This window comes from Sinohyriopsis cumingii, chromosome 18 (genome assembly GCF_028554795.1).
Source record: "Sinohyriopsis cumingii isolate HCF-2022 chromosome 18, ASM2855479v2, whole genome shotgun sequence".
Classification (NCBI taxonomy): domain Eukaryota; kingdom Metazoa; phylum Mollusca; class Bivalvia; order Unionida; family Unionidae; genus Sinohyriopsis; species Sinohyriopsis cumingii.
In genome coordinates this window covers 73,502,474-73,525,339 of record NC_142978.1, presented here as the reverse complement: position 1 = coordinate 73,525,339, position 22,866 = coordinate 73,502,474, and the positions used below count along the sequence as shown (strand labels likewise).

Genomic DNA, 22,866 nt, shown 5'->3' with positions numbered 1-22,866 from the left:
AAAATCATATCCATAAATGGGCAGAAAGAAATACATAATACTTCAAAATTATTTTATGTACGAATTTTATGTAGCAACAAAGTTTGATATAGATTAATCCTACTTTAAACTGCTCCAGCCGAGATTCATCCAAACTGCGTATGGTGCTTGCCATGGACGACAGTCTTCCAAAGTCATCTTGAGTGAGTTGGAACACCTCAGCCTTGCTTGATGCGTCTTCAGGGAACATGAATTGAACAAAGTACTTCCTCTCTATCATTGGAAATTCTGGTAAATCTTCAGGATTCTGTAATAATAGACAGGAGACAGGAGAAAGCTAACTGATCACTTCTTATCATTTGACTCCTGAATGTAGAACATGGGACATGAAACAAAATTCTGTTTGTCAGCTCTAACATGTTTTCTAAGGTAATATTATAGTTCAATGGTCAGAACATGTAATACATTTCTGAAAAGCACTGTATATACTCTCTAATAAGCCAGCTCAAACTGATATTAACATAGACCTAATCTGCCATCACATAATGCACCAGCTGATCAGGGGTCTATCTTTTTTGTTCTACTGATTATCATAACAAAATGTAAAAAGAAAACCCAGATCTGCTGGTATATTATGCAATGGCAGATCCAGGTCTATGCAATTTGCATTTGAACTTGACTTTTAAGCAAGTATAATTAATTCTGACATTACTATCTGCTTATATGTTAAAAAACATTTGAACTTTTGCATTTTTTTTAAATCTTGTAAAAATGTTAAATCATTACTGTATTTACATTATAAGAATGTGAAAAAATTAACAACAGTTACAAGTTACACTGTTGCCAATATGTGTTCACTGGGAGGAAGTGTGCTTAAAAATAATTCACAGACAGCTGGCTGTACTGGCTGGTGTGAAATACATGTAATTTCAAAAACACTTTCACTACTGACAAACTCACAATGATTTCCAATTTAAGCTGGAATTACAGCAATACAACAAGATTATTTTTTGGTGTGAAGTTCTATAATGTGATAATACTTCATTGTCATTTTATACATATTGCTTTTGCTATAGTGACCAATGTAAAACTTTTTTAGCAGAGAAGTTTCTTTGTGTAACACTATAGTAAAAGTCACACAGGTCATGTTCAAATTCAACACCGACTATTTCAGTAATGGGTGTCAATTTTTAGAAATCGATTCTACATACCTTTAAGTGGCAAGTATTTGATTCATTTGGATTCTTATATATCCACATTACATTTAGAAGGTTATTATTTAAACACCCCGAGAAGTATATATGGCAAAATCAATGTTAAGTACGTTGACATTTTTGGATGAAATGAACCTAGAAGTGTGATCCAGCACAGAATGTCATGTGCTGTGATGTGACAATGAAAGCTACGCATATTGATAAACAAATTTGTACTACCCTATATTGTGACAATTCCACTCGATGTGCTCTTTTCTTGACACAAGTTAAGTACAAGGCCACCATTGTAAAAGACCATTATTATAGACATCAATAATTCTCATGTGGAAGTTTCTTGATGACTGTTAAGGTGCAGAGCATTCAATAATCAGGACTGAATAGACTTTTGTTAGAGAAAATTGGTGTTAAATTTGTAAAAGAACAATTTATATTTAACTTAAAAAGAGTAAATGCACTTACATGACCCATGTGACTTTGATTATTGTGATTTCACTAATAGTCAGTTGTCATCTGCTGATTAAAATTGGAAGATGAAGAAAAGTATGAAAACAAGAACAAACAGAAAATAAAAAACCATCCTCTTGAAAAGACAGTAGTGCTATGAGCATGCTAGGAGGGTCATCAAGAAACTATCTAAGAATGATTCATGTATCCATGTAGTCCACCACTGCATGTTTGGAGTGGCAAAAGATGAGAGAAATATTGCAAAGCAAACCAAGGAAAGGAAGGCCTTTGCTGATCTGCAAGAGAGGTGAACATAAACTTATGAAGATTTTAAAATATAATATAAGACAGACATTAATGGACAGAACACTTAAGAGTTTTGGAAATTGTGTTTTCATTAACTGTTGTCAGGCATTTGTCAGGATTAGTTTTGGACAATGCCATGAATGTTGGCAAACCAATATTTATATATAAAAAAATGTTACTTCAAGGGCACTTTTTTCAACAAATTTTTAAATGTCAGTAATTGTATTATTTCTCAATAAATAAAATAAACTATTTCAATTTTAATGAATTGCTTTGTAAATATTTCACTATTAAATTGGCAATGCAAAATAAACATTCTTACATATTTCATTTAATTTCTTTTCTTTGAATTTAAATAAACCATGAAGCTGTTTTTATTCCAAATGTCAAACACATTTTAGACAGACAAAACAGACGGCAGTACCTATTTAAGCTAACACTTATTGATCAAACTAAATTTTTTTCTTGCAGTGAGTATAATTTGTAAATATAAGACAAACTGTGGGTAAGATGCAATTTTCACTCATGCATTTGCCCTTGTCACATGTTTTGGAAAATAACATGCTTGATTGCAATTACAACTCTAACATGATCACTGCCATCTCACCTCTGCCTGCGTGGGTTCGAGTCTCGGATTCAGCCAATGTGGGTATGTGAGAAAGCTTGCCAGTAGCTTCTCATGGGGATGGTTCTTTCCGGGGGTTGTCCCGGGTTCTTCCTCCACCATTAATACTGGCCGCCATTATAGCCTATCGTGTGCTGAAAAATGGCGTTAAACCCTACAACAAAAACAACAACAACAACAACAACTCTAAAGCCAAGCAAAATGGACGATTTACCATCTCACCCCTCACTGATTTCCATACAAAAATATGAAATCTTCCATTCATTACTGAAACCTGTCCTCCATTTCTTGTTATCTGTATTTGGGGAAATTCTGCCATCTGAATCACCCAGGCCAACATGGTGCTAGATGGGTACTGTGTAGTGTTATGTTTTTTCAAGGAGGTGTGTCCATTTTTCAGAATGATTCTTAAAAATCTGCTTAACTTAAAAAGTAATATGTTTCACAGATTCTGAGCTGGTAGCGGAAATGACTGAAACATATATCACATACTAACAGTATACTACGTCACTGCTGGCTGACCACATGACAATGTCCATGCAAAGACAAAACCAGCATCAAAAGTCACACATCAGCCATTGGGCCATGGCAGGTTTAAAAGATAATGGCTACATGAATGAGTAATTATCCTGGATTATCTTAATTCACTACCCAAGAAGAGGTAAGAACAAATGTCATTTTGATTAACAGAACTTTGAATTAGGTGACAGGATGTTTATTTGGCAGATCAATATTTAAAGGAGATAGGGATTGGAAATTATTCAATTGTATCAACATTTAGTGCATTGTGTATCAGACAGATTCTAAAGCTTTGCAGGCTGAAATGACTGCTTTGGAAAACAGTGTATTTCACATGGTTTGAATTTGCCCATAATGTGGTCTAAACAGGCCTGGTCTGAATCAGACATGTTTCAAATCAGCTTGCACCCAATGCTACATATGCTAACCCATTATATTACCTGTGAAAATTAATATGAATATCTATTAGAACTTTGACAAGTAAACTTTCAGCCACTTGAATATCTGGTATCTGAAAGTCTTCAGTGTTTACATATTTATTGCTTAAAAACTCCAACATGGATCATCCAAAATACCATACATCATTCAAAGTCACAGGTCAGTCCCAACCATATAAATACTGTTTCAAACTTCAAACTGGGCAGAAATTCCCATCACCCCACTAACATATGGCTTTTTGCTTTCACAGGTGAGTGCATATTACAACTAGAAGAATTAAAGTGAACAATGTGCATCCAAATTAATCTACATTACTGACTGATAAATCCCATTAACTTGTCTTGTTTAGAGATGGCCATTCATCAGTACTAAAATGTTGTATTGAAAATGAGGTTTCATATTGCTCTCATGCACACTGGTCAAAATGCAGTATATACTTGCTTAACAATGAGTCCAACTACAAACAACATAGACTTTAATCTGCCACTGCATAATGCACTTGCAGATCAGGGTCTATGTTGTTTGTTCTACTGATTACTCCTAACAGACTGCATAGACCCAGATATACTGGTCCAAAATGCAATGGCAGATCTGGGGCTATGCAATTTGCAGTTTGACTTATAAGTGTGTTGATATAGTACTGCTTTAAAGATGGACAGCTTTAATGGATCATTGTTGTTAGAACATTTATTGTTTAAAGTTTTAAATTCAAATGTTATATATATATATATTTAATTTATATTCTGTGCTTGACCTCTGTCCATGATTGAGGGTAGAGTTGGAATTACAAAGTGATCACTGATGTTTTGACTATATTTTGGGATAATTGTGAATTCATTCAAAGACATTATGGATTTGTCTCATTGTACATCAACCTATTCAAGACTATTGGTACATCAGCATATTCAATATTAGAATTCATTTGGAACACTCTGTATTTTGGAACTTGTGAGAACATTTAGGATTATTTAGGATTTAATTCACAAAACATTTAGGATTATTTGGGATTAAATTCATAATACTGCAAATTCCTCTGAATTTTTTTACTTTGTAACTTAAAAAAATAAATGTATTTATTGAATTTACTAAACTTGGTTTTGCTTCTTTCTGTTATTAGTTTGAGACCAAAGAGTCAAAACAAAAGCTAAACTCACAACATAATGACATTTCTAAAGAGAGAGAGTGAGAAAATCACACCTTGTGCATATAAACCATGAAAAAATGTCCCTACAGTTGCCATTCTCATCCACAATGACAAATAAATGTTTCAACTATAAAATACAGTGGTTTTTTTGTCTTGCTATGGGTATAAACTGTAGTACTGGTCTGTCTTCCTCTATTTTTCTCTAAATCACTATATGTTTTTAACTCAATGTCTCTGTTTTGCTTTCTCTGTTCTGTCGGTCTGTCTTTTGTCTTTCAGTCTGTTTGACAGCCTTTCTTTCTGTATTATTTTCTTTCTTGATGTCTTGTTTGGATCAAACAGTGTTAATTAACCATATCACTATTGAAACCTTTAACAGCATGATAGGTAATTGTTCACCTAATGATTCATTCTGCTTCACTTCAGATAATACCTAATGATTCATTCTGCTTCACTTCAGCTAATATGTTTTGATGGTGATCTTAAAACCAAAACTAACCAAAACACTTAAGTCAAATTTCAGTTACAGTGAACTTAGTGTTTTTAAAATTTTACTGTCTCTCCAGAAATGCAAACATCAGCTTTACATCATTCCAACCATTACATCTGGCCTGTGTATAGGAAACATCTTAAGCAGATGTCTCCATTTCCCAGTTACCACTTTTACCACATTTTACTGGTAATGTTGGCATGAATTGGAATCATTGGCAATCAGGTAACCAATAAAACCTATCAGCGTCCAATTCTGAACCAAGTGGTTACCAACCAGTACTTAACCTGGCACCAAAACAATATGTAGCCTGAGCTAGTTCAGCTTGAAACAAGAGATACCTTCAACTCATCTGGAATGGGTACCCCTTTGATGCAGGTCACCTCAAATGTCACCTTTGCTTCATCAAGTATGTACTCTAAAAAAGACAAAGCAAATCAGTCATTCGACATTTTCAAATTCAGAAACAGATTCATGAACTGACCAAAACAATGAACTAAAAGAATATTTATGGTATAAACCACGATACAGCATAGTACATAACTAATCAATCACAAATTATTTAATAAAGTATTATTTGTTATTTATGGTTTGATTATCAATAAATTACCCGTATATTCCACCTGGTTTATTATAACACTTTTTATATATTAGTATTGTGATATACAAATAATAAATTTTAGAAAAAGAGAAAACTTTCAAATCATATAAGATAATTAGGCATGGCAACATTACAATCTAAAAAGCATATATTTTAATAATTATACAAAACAGTTTGTTAACTAAACTGGAATAATTGTTACCATTGTTCACGAATAATAAATTTTTTGTTTATCCAGCTGATCTATATTTTCCCATAGTATGACCCATTAAAATTGTACTGAATATGCCAAATGTATGACTTTGCACACATTTAATGATTGACAATTATTATAATTCAAATAATGGAACAGTAGATACAATATCTCATGCTAGCTGATCTCAGCATAAAAATGTCTGTTCCAATATGCATGATTGCATGGGAAGGACTCAGATATAGTGTATGCAATTTAGTGATAGTATTTATGTAAAGCAAGCAGAATGCACAGTTCACATGAGGGATATACAAGTGAAATGAAACTACCCCCCCAAAAAAAGACATGAACATTGAATTATCTGTCTGTTGCTAAAGAATATAAGTATTCCTCTACCTTTATTGGTCTTTGATGTGATAATATGATGAGAAGTTTAAACATTTGTCCCCAAACTCCAAAAGAAGAATGCCATGTCAGGTTGTATTATTAATTAGCTTGCAATCTGACCTAATACATGTGTGTAATAAACTAACCTAATACATATGTGTAATAACTAACCTAATACATGTGTGTCATAAACTTACCTAATACATGTGTGTAATAAACTAACCTAATACATATGTGTAATAAACTAACCTAATACATGTGTGTCATAAACTTACCTAATACATGTGTGAAACAAACTTACCTAATAAATGTGTGTAATAAACTTACCTAATACATGTGTGAAATAAACTAACCTAATACATGTGTGTAATAAACTTTACCTAATACATGTGTGTAATAAACTTACCTAATACATGTGTGAAATAAACTAACCTAATACATGTGTGTCATAAACTTACCTAATACATGTGTGTAACAAGCTTACCTAATACATGTGTGTAATAAACTTAAGTAGTACATGTGTGTAATAAACCTACCTAAGACACGTGTGTAAAAAACTTAACTAATACATGTGTGTAGTAAACTTACCTAATACATGTGTGAAATAAACTAACCTAAGACATGTGTGTAATAAACTTACCTAAGACATGTGAGTGATGCATGATAAAGCTACCAACAAAATGTGAATAATGTGTGATAAAGCTGAAAACAGTGGCATAATTATTTGTGCGTAAAATGTACAAAACTGCAATCAACACAGATCCAGATATCCTGTTGCACAATACACCAGAAGATCTGGGTCCAAGGGTGGATTTGAAGAATGTTTATTGTAAATGGAAAGGGGCAAGTGAACCTCATTTTCCATTAAAAAGTATTATACTGTTAAACAGAGAAACCTAACCATTTTGTGCAGAAGAACCTATCCTGCCTGTAAACTTGAACTCCCTTCAAAAACATCCTAGTCTCATTCAACCACACTTCTGTGTTACTTAATCAGACCTCCAAGTTCTTGTAATACCAAAATGAGGGTTTTGAGTCCTAAAATATCTTTCCCTCTGACATCTTGTTCAGTATGGTACATACAAATCTACTAAGCCTTAATTACAACAATACCTCTCCTGCGGGCTAGACCCTTGAAATGATGTCTCTCATCTGCAGAAATCATGATGTCATCAAGGATACTTAGTTTCCTCAAGCAGTCAATGGTGTATCCTCTGTACCCAGGAATAAGCTGTAGGGAGAATAGGGTATAAAACATGCAGTCATCCTTAATCAAGATATTATAAAATGTATTTTTGTTCTTCAATTCAACTGTACTTTGCAAAAGATAAACTGCATTTCATCACCTCTGCACAACTTTTTGATTTTTAAACATGACAATTTGTAGCTGTAAATATAACTTTCCCTGTGACATTACAACATGCCAAAAAGAATAACTTGTTTAGCTATTTTTTGATATTTTGAACAGCATGTTGGAATAGGGATAAGGATTTGAGGATGTTAATGGTGGTTTTACTGTTGCAAATATTGTATATACTCATGTACAAGCAAACAGAATAGTCCCAGAATGCACTGGGTCTGTGCAGTTTGTTAGGAATAAATAGTAGAACAAACAACACTAACCCTGATCAACTGCCATATTATGCAACAGATCTGGGATTGTACTTCTTTCACTTTGACCTGACTAATATGTGAGTATGTACAGTATCCATTTTACCCACTCAACTGATATGTCACTGATAAAACTCAAGACGCAACACTAAAATCACCGTGAACACCTTTAAATCTTCAAATAGTAAAATACTAGACTGTTGCTGTAAATACTCACTTGTATGTTGGGTCCATACAATTTGCCAATACATTATCAGGGTCTATCTTGTTTGTTCAACTTATAAAATCCAAACAAACTGCATCAACCCAGACCTGTTGGTGCACTATGTGATTTGCAGTTAGATCTAACTTATAAGTGAGTATATATGGTGTCCCCATAATTGATTTTCTAACAGAAAAAAATCATGTAGGTCTGAGCAATGTTAGAAAAGTGCAAAGATCAAAACACAATTCAGACAAGAAGCGTAATGGACAAAACCCCAAATCAGACATAACTATGCATAATATTGGCACAGCATTTGAAAAAATAAAACCAAAGACTTCATTTTATATTTTGACCTCCTTATTGGAGAGTAATTTTTGGTTAATTGTGAACATTTCACAAATATTCCAGATGAAAGATTGTGAAATTGTAACAGCTTGAATTTGTACATGTTATATAGTGAATTTAGACAAAGCATTAGATCATCTGTGAACCAGAGTGATTTATAGGTTTATAGTCAGACAAGCTATCCCCCTCCCCCTCCACTGGCATACTCACATAAAAAACCTGACGGACATTTGGTGGTAGGTATGTGCAGTTTGTCAATTGTTGGATTATTCTTCCTGTGTTTTATCACAAAAAACTGGAATCTACTTATTGTTGTAAATACTGCAAGAATTATTGGCCTCACTATGGTGGCTTCCATTCTTTGTCATCTTTTACCACATCCTAAATACTGTGTCGTAATTCTTTGTTCAAGCTTTTAATCATTATCAGATTTACATTTGTTTGCATCTCCATAAAATTGTAGTTTCTGATATAATTACAAGGGCAGACATTTTTACCTCGATATATAATACAAATTACTGTATGTACTCACTTATAAATTGAGCCAAACTGCAAACTTCCATCACTTAATGTGTCAGCACATCTGGGTCTATGCAGTTTGTTAGCAGTAATCAGTAGCACAAACAACACAGACTCTGATCTGCAGGCACATTATGATATGGCAAATAAGGATCTTAACTGTTTGCAGTTTGACTCAACGTATAAACACGTTTATATGGTAATGTGGATTTCAGACTTCAGTAAATATTGTACCCAAAATGTGATGTATGTCACTGACAAAAATTCACAAAATCAGACTGAAAAAGAGATGGCCTGACATCATGATCTATACCCTAAAAATGATTGACATTTTTTTCTGAATTAAAGATTCTAAATCTCTTCAAAAGTGATCTAAAAATTTTGTGCATAACAATTTAGAAACCTGGATATATTTTTTTCCTTACAGATAATATCAGGCAAGACAAGAAAACAGTAGATGTAACAACTGCTTACAGCTAGTGGATTCCCCTGTAAAATTAGATTCCTAAGTTTTGGCAAGCTTCCAAGTTTACGGACCACATCCAGCAGATCCGTCAGATTGTTGTGCCCAAGATCTAATGACAGTAGACATGGCCTCGTAATAAACATGGAAAAAATCAAATATTGTTATATCAAACATAAAACATAGTTTGAATTGCTAGGTTTATCAAATATATCATTAGGTTTCACAGTTATAATGCATTAACATGTTGTCACACATGTCTGCTTGTCTTCTATATACAGTGAAACCTGTCTATTAAGGAAACTCAAAGGTCCACAAAATGTCCTTTATGGACAAGTGTCCTTTGTAAAGAGGTTAAAATGTATATAAATATATGTGAATGGACCTAAACAATTGACCTTTATGAGCAGGTACACTTTCTATGGGGTGTCCACTATGATGGATTTCACTGTTATACTCAAAATCATAATAAAAAAATTTCATCATATGTACTACGACTGATTTCAAACTCCCACTATAAGCAAAGTATTGACTGCTAAAATAAATACATGAATGGTGAGATATTTTGAAAGGCAAGTAAAATTCATGCAATACACAAACATGGCACACATTCTATAAGATATTCAGTGCAATATTGAAAGATCTTGTAATAATACTGTAATAGAAATACCTCTTTTCTATGGTGAAATGAAAAGTATGATCCCTGCCATCAGCATGTTAATTTGTGTTGCTCATTCTGCACAAATCTGCACGAATTTGCTTAACTGGTATCAGTTTAGATGAAATCAACCCAAATGAGTATCCGATGACATTTACACCTTTACCCAATGAGTTTTATTTGACAAAATATATTATCCCCAAGTCAATCAGAATTCTGATTACGTGGTTTTAAAATGAGAAATTAGAAATATAGATGTATTAGCACTCTGCACCACAGTCACTAAATAAGCAACTCTGCTATCTGGCAATTTACTCCAATTTTGGATACTATCCCTATGACGACCAACTTACGAGACACAAGATCAAGTATGTATGTTAAGAGCAACAAATTAGTTCAAAAAAGTGGCACCATTACTTTGTTAAGTTTCATGACTTTCTTAAGTCAATCTAATACATCTCTTGAAGGTACAGTAGTTTTAAACTTAGCACAATTCTTTCAAAAAAGTGTGGTACTGAAATACGTTTTTTGTTTCAAGTGTAAAATTGCTGATGCTTATTGGAGCACTTCCATTGTTGAATCTTAATTTTTGGAGGTTCATAGTTTTGCATGTTGTAAAGCTCTTCAATTTCAGACGTAAGTAAATCAAGCTTGTATTTTGCAATCTCATAATGCCTAATTAGAAATTATAGGTTTCCAAAAGAAAATGGAACTTGTGAAATTTGGATGTATTAAAAAAGAGAAAGTATAAACATGGATGTAATGAGAAAACAATCATGATAATATGCTGGTGGATCATAGCAACATCTTTAATTCAAATCAGAATAAAGGCATCAGTGTAATGTTGATGGTCACATCATAATCTCAACATGCCATATATATATACTTATTTACAAATTAGAGCAAACATCAGAGACTGGTCATGACCTGCCATGACATAATCTGTCAAAATACTGGAGTCTGTGTTGTTTGTTCTACTGTTTACTCCTGGCACATTATATGACAGCAGATCTGGATTCATGAAGTTTTGATCCAACTTATATGTATGTACATACTACAAGCATGTGATACCAACTGGCCAACAGAAAAATACACCTAATGTAGTTGCATTTATTTTTTTAAGGGATATCAATGTTTAAGTTTTTTCAAAATGTTATTTATGGGTGCCACAATTCATATGTATTCCTGGTGTCTTTTTCTTTCTTTAAAGGTAAATCAACTTTAATTGCATATTGTGGTGTGATGTAACCAAAGAGAAAAAATTTGGTATGCCCTAAATGAAAGTGCATACACAGTACTCTGTTTCTAATGTTCAATATGATGTATATGTAAGATAGTGTAATACTAGTGTAGTGCAAGACAAATATATAGGTGCCAGTCCGGTGGCCTAGTGGTTAGAGCATCTGTCTTGGATGCAGGAGATCATGGGTTCGATCCCTGGCCGAGTCATACCAAAGACTTATGAAAAAAATGGTACTGGCAGCTGCCTCACTTGGCGCTCAGCATTAAGAGGTTAGTGTTAGGACTGGTTGGCCTGGTGTCAGGATAATGTGACTGGGTGGGACATCATGCTACATGTCTGCGACATGATGCCCCAGTGCTAGACATCACTATAAACTGCCACACTGCAGACATCATAGCAATATGACTGAAAAATTGTTAAAGCTACATTAAAAATCCAAGTCTCTCTCTCTCTCTCTCTCACACACACACACACACACACACACACACACACACACACAACACACACACACACACACACACACACACACACACACACACACACACACACACAGAGGGGATATTTTCTTTCCCTGCATAAATATGGGATATATTTCATTATGTGGCACCAGAAATCATGACATTATAACAAATGGCAAAGCCACAAGTTAAAATATATTGTTTTTTTACCACAAAATACAATACACTGTATATCGTATATAATAATTTAATAATAATAATTTAGGAAAAAATAAAGGTCTGGAAGGACAGGAGTGGGCCAATATCTAAACTTGAGAGTTTTTAAGTGTTTTTGTCAACTACTGTAAAGGCTGTAAATCTTGGGACATGAACAAATACTTTATTCTGTGCTTTAAGACATATGCATCTAAAAATAATAATTTTTGGTGTCCACACACTTATTAAACTGTTATCAAGTACTATGAATGATGTTTTTATCATTTTGCATGTGCATATTTTCTGATTTCCCCATCACAAAATTATATAAAGGTAAATACAGACTTCATAATTCGTGGGCCGGTTTAGTTTACCCAGGAGACCAGGCTGAACTATAATGACCAGTACTTACACAGTGTAAAGCATGCATAGCATCACTTAAATCAGGGGTGTCAAACTCAATCACTCAGCGGGCCAAAACTCAAATCACACGTAAGGTTGCGGGCCGAACAGGATAAAATTCAATAAGCGGAAAATTAAACCTTTTTTAAACATTAATATAAATTAAAACTGAAAAAAGTTTTAATAAAAAAATCATTGGCATACCCATTTTCGCTCTTATGCCAATTTGTCAGAGCTGGATGTTTGGCATCTTTTCTTGGCTACAAGTTCATTTATATTGGGAATAATGTTCTGTGTCATTGAGATTCTCATGATGGACTGCAAGTGTTCATCAGTGAGACGACTCCTGTGTGATGTTTTGTTAATCTTCATCACAGAAAACAGCTGCTCACACAGATATGTGCTACCAAACATGCTCAAGGTTTGAGCCGCATGTAGACAAAGCTGGGGCATCTCTTCAGGAATGAAACGAGTGAACTGTGCAGGCCCCCCAGTGTCGTACTTTGTCTTTAGTGTCCCATTACACTGCAGCTCTATTAGCTCCATCTGCAAATTTACAGGTGCAGTTTCCACGTCTATGGCAAATGGGTTACGAAACAGCTCGAAATTACTTTTCTGTGCTTCAAAGTCACTAAAGTGCCGTGTGAACTCGGTGCGAAGTAAGCTAAGTTTTTCAGCAAAGTGTGCATTGGGAAACACCATAGCCTAAAATTCTCTCTTGGGCCGGATATAATTGTATGCCGGTCAAGACCTCTCGGGCCTGATATAATTGTATGCCAGGCCTGATGTGGCCCGCGGGTCTTGAGTTTGACACATATGACTTAAATCCTTTTTTATTCCCAAATATATTATAAGCAAATTTTGCTTTATTAATTGTTTTGACCAAATTGCATTCTTCCAGATAACATTTCATCTAGTCCTTAATAGCTGTTCCATTTACACTGAATCTTGCACTCATGAGTTATTCATTTTCAATGATATAAGCGATCCTACAAACTGAGGTAATATTTATGAAAAGGTATGCACGTTTACTTGTACAAGGCACATAACCAGCATAACTTACATGTTCACGAAAAGTGGTAATAATAAAGGCTAAAATTCTCATTAAAGATCAACTAAGATCATCATCAACCTATGTTTTGTGTTTTTGCTGAACAACATCACACCATTCCACACAATTTTAAGCTTGATATTTCGGCGTCTCCTTTGTTGATAGTTGGTGGATTGGCCTTTCATTTTCAGACAACAAAACAGGCCAGTTAAACACTAAAACCTCAAAACTGGCTTGTGTTAAGAGAAAATTTTTACTGGTAACTATACCAGTATATTGACATGTAATTGCCTTTCATTCCATAATATTAGCATGATTACCGTAGTTTTGTAAAATGGGGTGTAAGGCATACCTGTCAACTTTTCAAAAGCCAAGTAGGGAGACTGAATTAAAAAAAATAGAGAGATTGGGACCTAAATTTGGGAGGTTTTTCATGGCATTTTTAAAGCTTTGTTTTCACTAATATTGATCGATTTTTCAGGTCTAATATGGACGAAATTTGCAAAGGACGTGCGGTTTCTCCCTGTGATGCACCTTATTTTCCCCTATGAGGTACCCTATTTCCATATCCTGGTCAGCTGTGGCCAAACTGCATAATAGCTAATGTTAATCTTAAATAAACAAGCAAGAAAACCAGCGTGACTAATTAAAAGTTAACCCTTATCGATGCAACTATTTTGTGAAAATGACTTGCCCTTTGTCATGATTCAAAGACACTGTGCTATGCAAGCACCAGCAATTGATTGACAAATAAAGGATCACCAAATTTGTTGAACTAAAGGTACCTAAATAGGCATCCTCACGGTACCGTACATGTGGCAACTATTTTCCTCTCATTGTATATCTGACTTTATTTCCTTATTGTCAACTCGTAAGGTATTTAGCATTGTTCACTATAAAACATATATTTTGAATTAGTTTTTTGAGGACACATACTGCATGGTATGTATTTTCATTCCTTCTTTTAGTTTAATGATGGTAGTTAATGTTTGTATATACGGTATAAAAATGCCAGGTGCTCACTAGTGAGTTTCTTTGGTTGGAATGGAGCCACAGCACAAGGAGCTACATCATTCAAGGTGATCATTCTTGGGATTGAAATTAACTGCAGACAATTTTATTGTTGTTTATTTTTTGTTCTGGTTTATTTTCTGATTTTTGTATTGTTGTAGGTGAAAAAAATTAAAAATTTACATGAAAAATGTTTAAACTTAACATCCTATTTAGTGAAGAAGCGAATTCTTTCTAGTAATTATTTTGTCATGACAATATTCACAAGTGATACAACAGAACATGGCTTCCATGGAATGCATACGATATATCTATTTATGTAGGACTTTTCTTTTTTAGGAGACATGAAAATTGAAGATATAATGTAATAATCAGGAGTTCTCTGCAAAAATCAAGAGATATTATGAAATTGGGAGGTAGGCATGGAGTGACCGCAAAATTCAAAGCAAACTACCACTAAGCTTTTACGGTTTTAGCATAATTTTCGAAGGATTATTTCTGAAACTTCATTATTGTATTTGGAGATATCTTTAAAGTTTAGTGCAGTGGTGCCCATGATTCAACTCCAAGGGATGTACTTAATTCAGTGGAATGTACTTCATTCAGCACATGTTCAAACCTACAATGTACATGCAGTGGTGCCATTATGTAAATATGTTCAGTAGCCTAGTTGCAAGCGTTGAATCAAAACGTATTGTTGTTTATTGTGTTGTCATACTGGGATCAAATTTTAATGAGTTAGGTATTTACAATTTCAAGGCAAAATAAAAATGTAATTACCAGTGCACTGATATAAAATGTCCAATGCAATAATGCATAAACAAACAAGAATTGGGTCAAAAGGGAGAGGTAGTGTTACAGCAACTCACGATTGCTCAATTCTTGTTGTCATCGTTTGATGAAATTATACACAAATCTAAGTTAGGCAGAAACAATAAGAAAACAGAAAATTAAATAAGTTACTTTTCAAACATGAATAATTATACATGCCAAGCCTGAGATAAGTATATGTGTACTCTTTGTTAATATACGTTTGCCTAAATGGTCATGCACTTTTTAGTGTTTATACCTATTCAGTTTGGGGGGGGGTCAGCTTATACGCTAATGGGGTTATATGCAAGTATATACAGTATTCAGTATTTATGTAGAAAAAGAAAATTTTCTTTTTATTATTACTGAACTTGATCCTGTATCAAAGCTTAGAAGATTAAACTCACTTTTCAGTACACCACCCCACTCCTCTTTTTGTAAATTTACCTCCCTTTCATTGACGGATCATATAAATATCTGTGACTACAGACAGCTATATTATTATGACGACTAATGTCTTCCAGTAAATTACACTTTCTGCATTTTCTACATTATTTTACCCTATCTGACCACAAAGCATGTCCAATTTAGCAAGTCATTAGTGGGTTTATCATTTTTGGAAAGAGGAAATAACTTCATAGAGATGTAAATGGCATCAGGTCAGATTTCTTCAGCAAATACTACTTTCTGTTTCTGACAGATAATACAGTTTCTATTTACAGTATTTTGTTCTAGCTCAAAAAGTGATCATTATTCTTGCTGAAGATTTAACTTCTGAAGGTGCAAACAATCACGTGTTGCATAGCATGATGGGAAATCTTGTATTTTCATGTGTGAAAATATAGGAATGTAAAAACATGAAAATTATTTATTGAACAATTTTTTTAATTTATTTCACCTTAAAAAATGTAATTTTAGTGTAGTGTTATACTAGTGTGGTGTAATCCTAGTGAAGTGTAACACAAGTATAGTGTAATACAAGTGTGGTATAATTCTGGCATAGTGTAATACTAACATAGCATAATACAAGTGAGGTGTAATTCTAGATTAGTGTAATACTAGCATAGCAAAACACATCTGTGAAGTAATACTATTATAGTGTAATAAAAGTGTGGTCTAATTCTAGTAAGGATCTTGGGTGGCCGAATGGTCTAAAGCGCTCACCTTTACCAATCACTGCCATCTCACCTCTGTCCATGTACAATCAAGTCTTGGGCTTGGCCAGTGTGGGTATGTGATAAAGCTTGCCAGTAACTTCCTGTGGGTTGGTGGTTCTTACCAATGTTTTCCAGGGTTCTTTCTCCATTAGAGATACTGTCTGACATGTATAGCCTATCATACATTGAAAAATGGTATTAAACACCAAACAACAACAACATAATTCCGGTATAATGTAATACTAGTATTGTGAAGTACATATATAGTGTAATAGTTCTAAAGAGTAATACAAGTATCACTTATGAGGACATTGTAAAACTTTCAAATATAAAATTCATATGATAGTATAGCAGAGGACACATAATGGAAAACTGAGGTTCATGAAAATAATATTGAGGCTGAAGTGAAGTGGTACAGAGTTGACAGCTTTATTAAGATAAATAATTATTTACCAATAATCCTGTGTTAAGCAGTCTCCAATAAATGAGAGTCTGTTGAAGCCAAGTCCAAGATGAATCAGTTCTGGTGGTTGGACACAAAGAGATGAGAGATCACTGATCTGATTCGCACACAGTTCTAAAACCTGAAAAAAAGAAAATAGCTGTCTCAAAAACACCCCAACACTGTCTGTGAATATGACAAGTGTGTGTGTCTATATATATATATATATATATATATATATATATATATATATATATACACTTATTAAACTGACAATTCCACAAAATTAAGAACTTATCAACATGTATGTTTAACCAAACCTCAGAACAGGATACCCACAGATTTAAAGTGATTCAGAGTATGTACTCAGAGTGAATGTCCTTTAATACAATGTAAAAGAGTATATCACCTTTTCATGGTCAGATTGGTTTCTTAATTTCATCCACAGAATGGCAAATTACAGTAATTCTATTCATAAGAGCATCACACCTTCAATGACATGACATGTCAAGCTAAAAACATGATTTTTTTAATCTCCCAAACCCTCTATTTCTATAGGCTTATATCAAAAGATAGTTTATTCTCAACTGGACAATGTCACTTTTGGGGGTCACTCACTGACCCCCCCTTGGGACCTCAAAACACACCTACTGAGTCTCCAAAACAACCCAACACTGTCCGGGTTTATGGCAGGTATGGAGTATATGCAATTACGATATTGCTGTAATCTGGGGGAGTTTAAGGTCAAATGCAGGATATTTTTTGAGGTGTTATTAGTAATAAAGGGATATTAGGTGGTCTATGATGTCTTTTGATCCTTTGACGAAAATCAACTGACCCTTGGTGAGGTAGATAAAATGGAGAGAAGGATCACAACAGATTATTTCAGCAGACAAATTAGAGTAAGTATTTTGAGTTTTTTGCTTGTTTAATTGTTATTGTATTATTCAAGATGTTATAAAAATCTCCAATTTTTTTGTTCAATTCATGACAAAATGCCAAAACATGCACTTTCTCCTAGTGCTAAAAAACCACAGTGTTAAAAAATATTTAAAGTTCAACAATGCTTGAATACCAGAGTTAAAGTGTGTGCAGGCCCTGAGTTTGCATTGTGTGTTTCAAAGGTATGCATCTTTTGTATTTCATAAACTGTTTTTAAATTAAGTTCAAGTCTATGATACAATACAGTAAAAATATATACTACAAGAGCATTAATTTTCAACTTTGGATAAATTATTCATAAAAGTATAAATACATCATGTATATTTTCATTGTTTATTTAAAGTTAAATATTCCAATTTTTTTTTTATTTACACGCGAAACTTGCCAACATCTATTTGGATCAGAGCCATGAAAAGAAAGAAGTCCTTGATGATGGAGCTCAGAAATATATATAGAGTCCAAGTCAGGAATTGCCTCCTTGGGGTGAACATAGTTTGGAAGAGAATTGGAGAGAAGTCAGCAACCTTACAAACCAAACAACAGGAACACTGTTTTGCAGGCTGAGCATGGTTCTCATGCCATTGCCACATTCTAATACAGAGATGACAATTGCTATTCTTCACAAAATGCAAATAGATTCAAGAGGAAATCTGAAGCAAAGAACTATTGACAGCCTCTTAAGTAATCAAAATGTATGTCATCCGAGTGATCACACTAAACAGCGATCTTGTGAATAAAACCAAAAAATTTTACTATATTTATGAAGGAAAAAAAATATTTGCAATGAACTATAAGATAAATAACTCTTCCTTTTTTGTTAACTGACAATATACCGACTCTCTTAATTAGTTTCATATTCAAAACATGTTTTATTACAGAACGCAGAAAATACACATTGCAAAATGTTTTTTTTTTGTTTTAAGTCCCATTGATACATGTAAACTTTATGCCAATAAAGCATCTACTGGTTTAGAAGCCATTCTACCGATCAAAATTTGCAAATCTAATGGTTTCAAATTCTGGTTTTGTCACATGTATGTGGAGGTTGAACTATGGAGTGAAAACGTATCTACATTAAACATTTAGATGTAATTATTAATGCATAAAAAGTTGGCAAAAGAAACCAATATTTTAAATAGAAGATATAATAATATTTTTAAACAACATATAAAATTATTCTGCAACACAGTGTACACAGAAAACTTACATGAAATACAAACTTAATTGCTGGTAGTCAAGCAATGAAATTAAATCATGGTGACCGACAAAGCAATATTTAGTACTTCTGTAAATAAACTATATCCATGGTTTTCTTAGATAAATACATGACACTTTATTCATATATACATCAACATCAATGCCTGCATTATTAGGGAAAATTGGTTGATAAAATATAGATCCAAATCCATTATGCCAAATATTTAAACATAAATCTCAAGCACTATACCTTGGCACTTCTAGGAAGATTTTGGGCACTGACAATAAACGTGAGACTTCTAGTGAGGTTTTGGGCACTGACATTTTACCTTGAGTCTTCTAGGGATATCTTGGGCATTGACAATATACCTTGAGACTTCTAGGGAGATTTTGGGCACTGACAATAAACGTGAGACTTCTAGTGAGGTTTTGGGCATTGACAATTTACCTTGAGTCTTCTAGGGAGATTTTGGGCATTGACAATAAATGTGAGACTTCTAGGGAGATTTTGGGCATTGACAATATACATTGAGACTTCTAGGGAGATTTTGGGCATTGACAATTTACCTCGAGTCTTCTAGGGATATCTTGGGCATTGACAATATACCTTGAGACTTCTAGGGAGATTTTGGGCGTTGACAATATACCTTGAGACTTCTAGGGAGATTTTGGGCATTGACAATTAACGTGAGACTTCTAGGGAGATTTTGGGCACTGACAATATACCTTGAGACTTCTAGGGAGATTTTGGGCATTGACTATTTACCTTGAGTCTTTTAGGGATATCTTGGGCATTGACAATATACCTTGAGACTTCTAGGGAGATTTTGGGCATTGACAATATACCTTGAGACTTCTAGGGAGATTTTGGGCATTGATAATATACCTTGAGACTTCTAGGGAGATTTTGGGCATTGACAATAAACCTTGAGACTTCTAGGGAGATTTTGGGTATTGACAATAAACATGAGACTTCTAGGGAGATTTTGGGCATTGACAATATACCTTGAGACTTCTAGGGAGATTTTGGGCATTGACAATTTACCTTGAGTCTTCTAGGGATATCTTGGGCATTGACAATATACCTTAAGACTTCTAGGGAGATTTTGGGCATTGACAATTTACCTTGAGTCTTCTAGGGATATCTTGGGCATTGACAATTTACCTTGAGACTTCTAGGGAGATTTTGGGCATTGACAATTTACCTTGAGTCTTCTAGGGATATCTTGGGCATTGATAATATACCTTGAGACTTCTAGGGAGATTTTGGGCATTGACAATTTACCTTGAGACTTCTAGGGAGATTTTGGGCATTGATAATTTGCCTTGAGACTTCTAGGGAGATTTTGGGCATTGATAATTTACCCTGAGACTTCTAAGGAGATTTTGGACATTAACAGTAATTTATCTTTAAACTTGTAAGGAGATTTTGGACATTGACAATTTACCTTGAGACTTCTAGGGAGATTTTTGGCATTGACAGTGGTTATGAAGTTGCAGCTTAGAGTCAATTCCTCTAAATTAGAGAATCTTAAAAATCCAGGATCAACCTCTGAAACCTGCAAGATAACAAATAATAATAATAATAATAATAATAATAATAATAATAATAATAAGAAGAAGAAGAAGAAGAAGAAGAAAAAGAAGAAGAAGAATAAGATAAATAAGAAGAATAATACATTTATTTACAGAAGAGGTCAATTTGGTCAAGAAATCAATTGTCCTGGAAACCAAAATATAATGGTATTAGAAAATCTTTATTTATTTATTTTATACAGAGATCAAATGTAAATGCAAATAATAATAATAATAATAATAATAATAATAATAATAATAATAATAGTGAGGATGACAACAATGAGATGATGGTGAAGATGAAGATGATCATAAAGATGATAATGATCCTAACAATTGGGTTATTTTAATAATGATGTATCTGCACCAAGGTGAAAGAACTTTAAGGTGGGATGCTTTCTGTCAAAAATGGCAAAAGATTTGTTTAGTAACTGAAATCATATTTGAAAGCAGATGACTGGCATAATTTGTTAAAACTTAAAAGGACCATTTTTTGTCAAAAAAGGTCAAATGCTTTTCAATCTATTTTGAGAAAAAGTTGTATAAAGATTTTCTATTGTTAGAAGTAATTGAGACTTTATTTGACAGTGACTTGCATCAATTGTACAAACTTAAAAGGACCTTTTGCCAGCAAGTTCTTTGTCAAATCTGGTAAGTTCTGTCAAATGATTTTTGAGAAGAAACTGTTTAAAGGTTTTACTATTTTTAATAATAGTAGCCATACTTGATGGTAGATAGACATTATTGGTATCAACATGAAAAGCCTTTATGTCAGGATGCTTTCTGTCAAACTTGATCAAATTCTCTGGTTGGTTCATTACAAGATTTTTGAAAGGACCAGGTGCCATTTTTGAAGGTAGATCTGCATAACTGTATAAATTTGAAAGGCTTATATATAAGACGATTTCAGTCAAACTTGGCTAAATTTATTTGAATATCTTTTATGAGTCACTTAAATTTTCTTTTCTTTATTTTTATTTCTACTGCCATCTGTTTAATCATGGCAAGGATGCCTTCTGTTTAAAAATGGCAAGGATGCCTTCTGTTTAATAATGGCAAGGATGCCATCTGTTTAATAATGGCAAGGATGACAGCTGTTTAATAATGGCAAGGATGACATCTGTTTAATAATGTTCCAGCAGTCAAATGGTTTTTGATAAACAAAAGTCAATGATGGAAGGACGATGTATAATGGATGGATGGTCATACTATAAGTTTCCATGGCCTTCAGCAATGTGGAAAAGAATGCTGGAATATTCAAGTTGAAAGAAATAATGTCATACAAGCAACTAATATCATGACTTGTTCCAATGATATTACATTTTTGTCTACAATACGAATTGTTTTGAAGAAACTGAGGATGAAGACGTCATCAATCAACCAAGGGGATTTCACTGCAACCTCCCTCAACTGTTTGGCCTCATTACTCCAGCTGTAATCCAGCTTCCAGGGTGAGGACTTGGATATCACATATTCCTCAAGAGCTTCTGTCTTCTCCAAATTAGCACCATAATCTGGGAAAATTAAAAACACACATTTGGCTTTATGTAACATACTGGAGCTTCAAAACATTATTGTTAAAAGAAAAGCATTATAAATTTTGATATAAATTATAACTTCATCTTTCAGTCCTTAATCTATTGCATATTTAATGTTAAAGAAACCAATGCATATTAAGAAAAACCATTATGTGTAATATTGTATATTGGTAACTAAACTAGTACACAAGAACTTTTAATATTATAACTTGATTCATCTTGTATAAGGAAAATAGCCTGTACACAGCTTTTGCTTTTGTTAATTAAACTAATGATATGAAATAAAGTTTCCTGTATCTTTTCTTTTCTCCATACTACATCCAAGATAGTTCAGATGATATTTATGGATCTGTATGTTTATTAAGTATTCATGTAGGTCTTACATGCTAAATAATTCAGACAATATTCATAAATTTATGTTTGTTAAGCATTCATGTAGGTCTTACATGCTAAATAATTCAGACAATATTCATAAACATTATGTTTGTTAAGCATTCATGTTGGTCTTACATGCTAAATATTTCAGACAATATTCATAAATTTATGTTTGTTAAGCATTAATGTTGGTCTTACATGCTAAATGTTTCAGACAATATTTATAAATTTATGTTTGTTAAGCATTCATGTTGGTCTTACATGCTAAATAATTCAGACAATATTCATAAATTTATGTTTGTTAAGCATTCATGTTGGTCTTACATGCT

The 22,866-nt window shown here is 33.5% G+C and overlaps 1 protein-coding gene across 5 annotated transcripts in view; it reads right to left on the bottom strand.

Annotated features, from left to right (window-relative positions):
* LOC149776977 (leucine-rich repeat-containing protein 43-like) overlaps positions 1–22,866 on the bottom strand; it is an 80,085-nt gene that overhangs the window by 49,948 nt on the left and 7,271 nt on the right. For all 5 annotated transcript variants that reach the window (XM_089941707.1, XM_089941709.1, XM_089941710.1 and 2 more), the window contains exons 3-9: positions 21,945–22,138; positions 20,498–20,608; positions 16,922–17,052; positions 9,495–9,615; positions 7,454–7,571; positions 5,501–5,577; positions 104–286 (exon numbers count right to left, since the gene is read on the bottom strand). In XM_089941707.1, the coding sequence (XP_089797833.1) occupies positions 104–286; positions 5,501–5,577; positions 7,454–7,571; positions 9,495–9,615; positions 16,922–17,052; positions 20,498–20,608; positions 21,945–22,138 (935 nt within the window). The remainder of the gene's footprint in view (positions 1–103; positions 287–5,500; positions 5,578–7,453; positions 7,572–9,494; positions 9,616–16,921; positions 17,053–20,497; positions 20,609–21,944; positions 22,139–22,866) is intronic.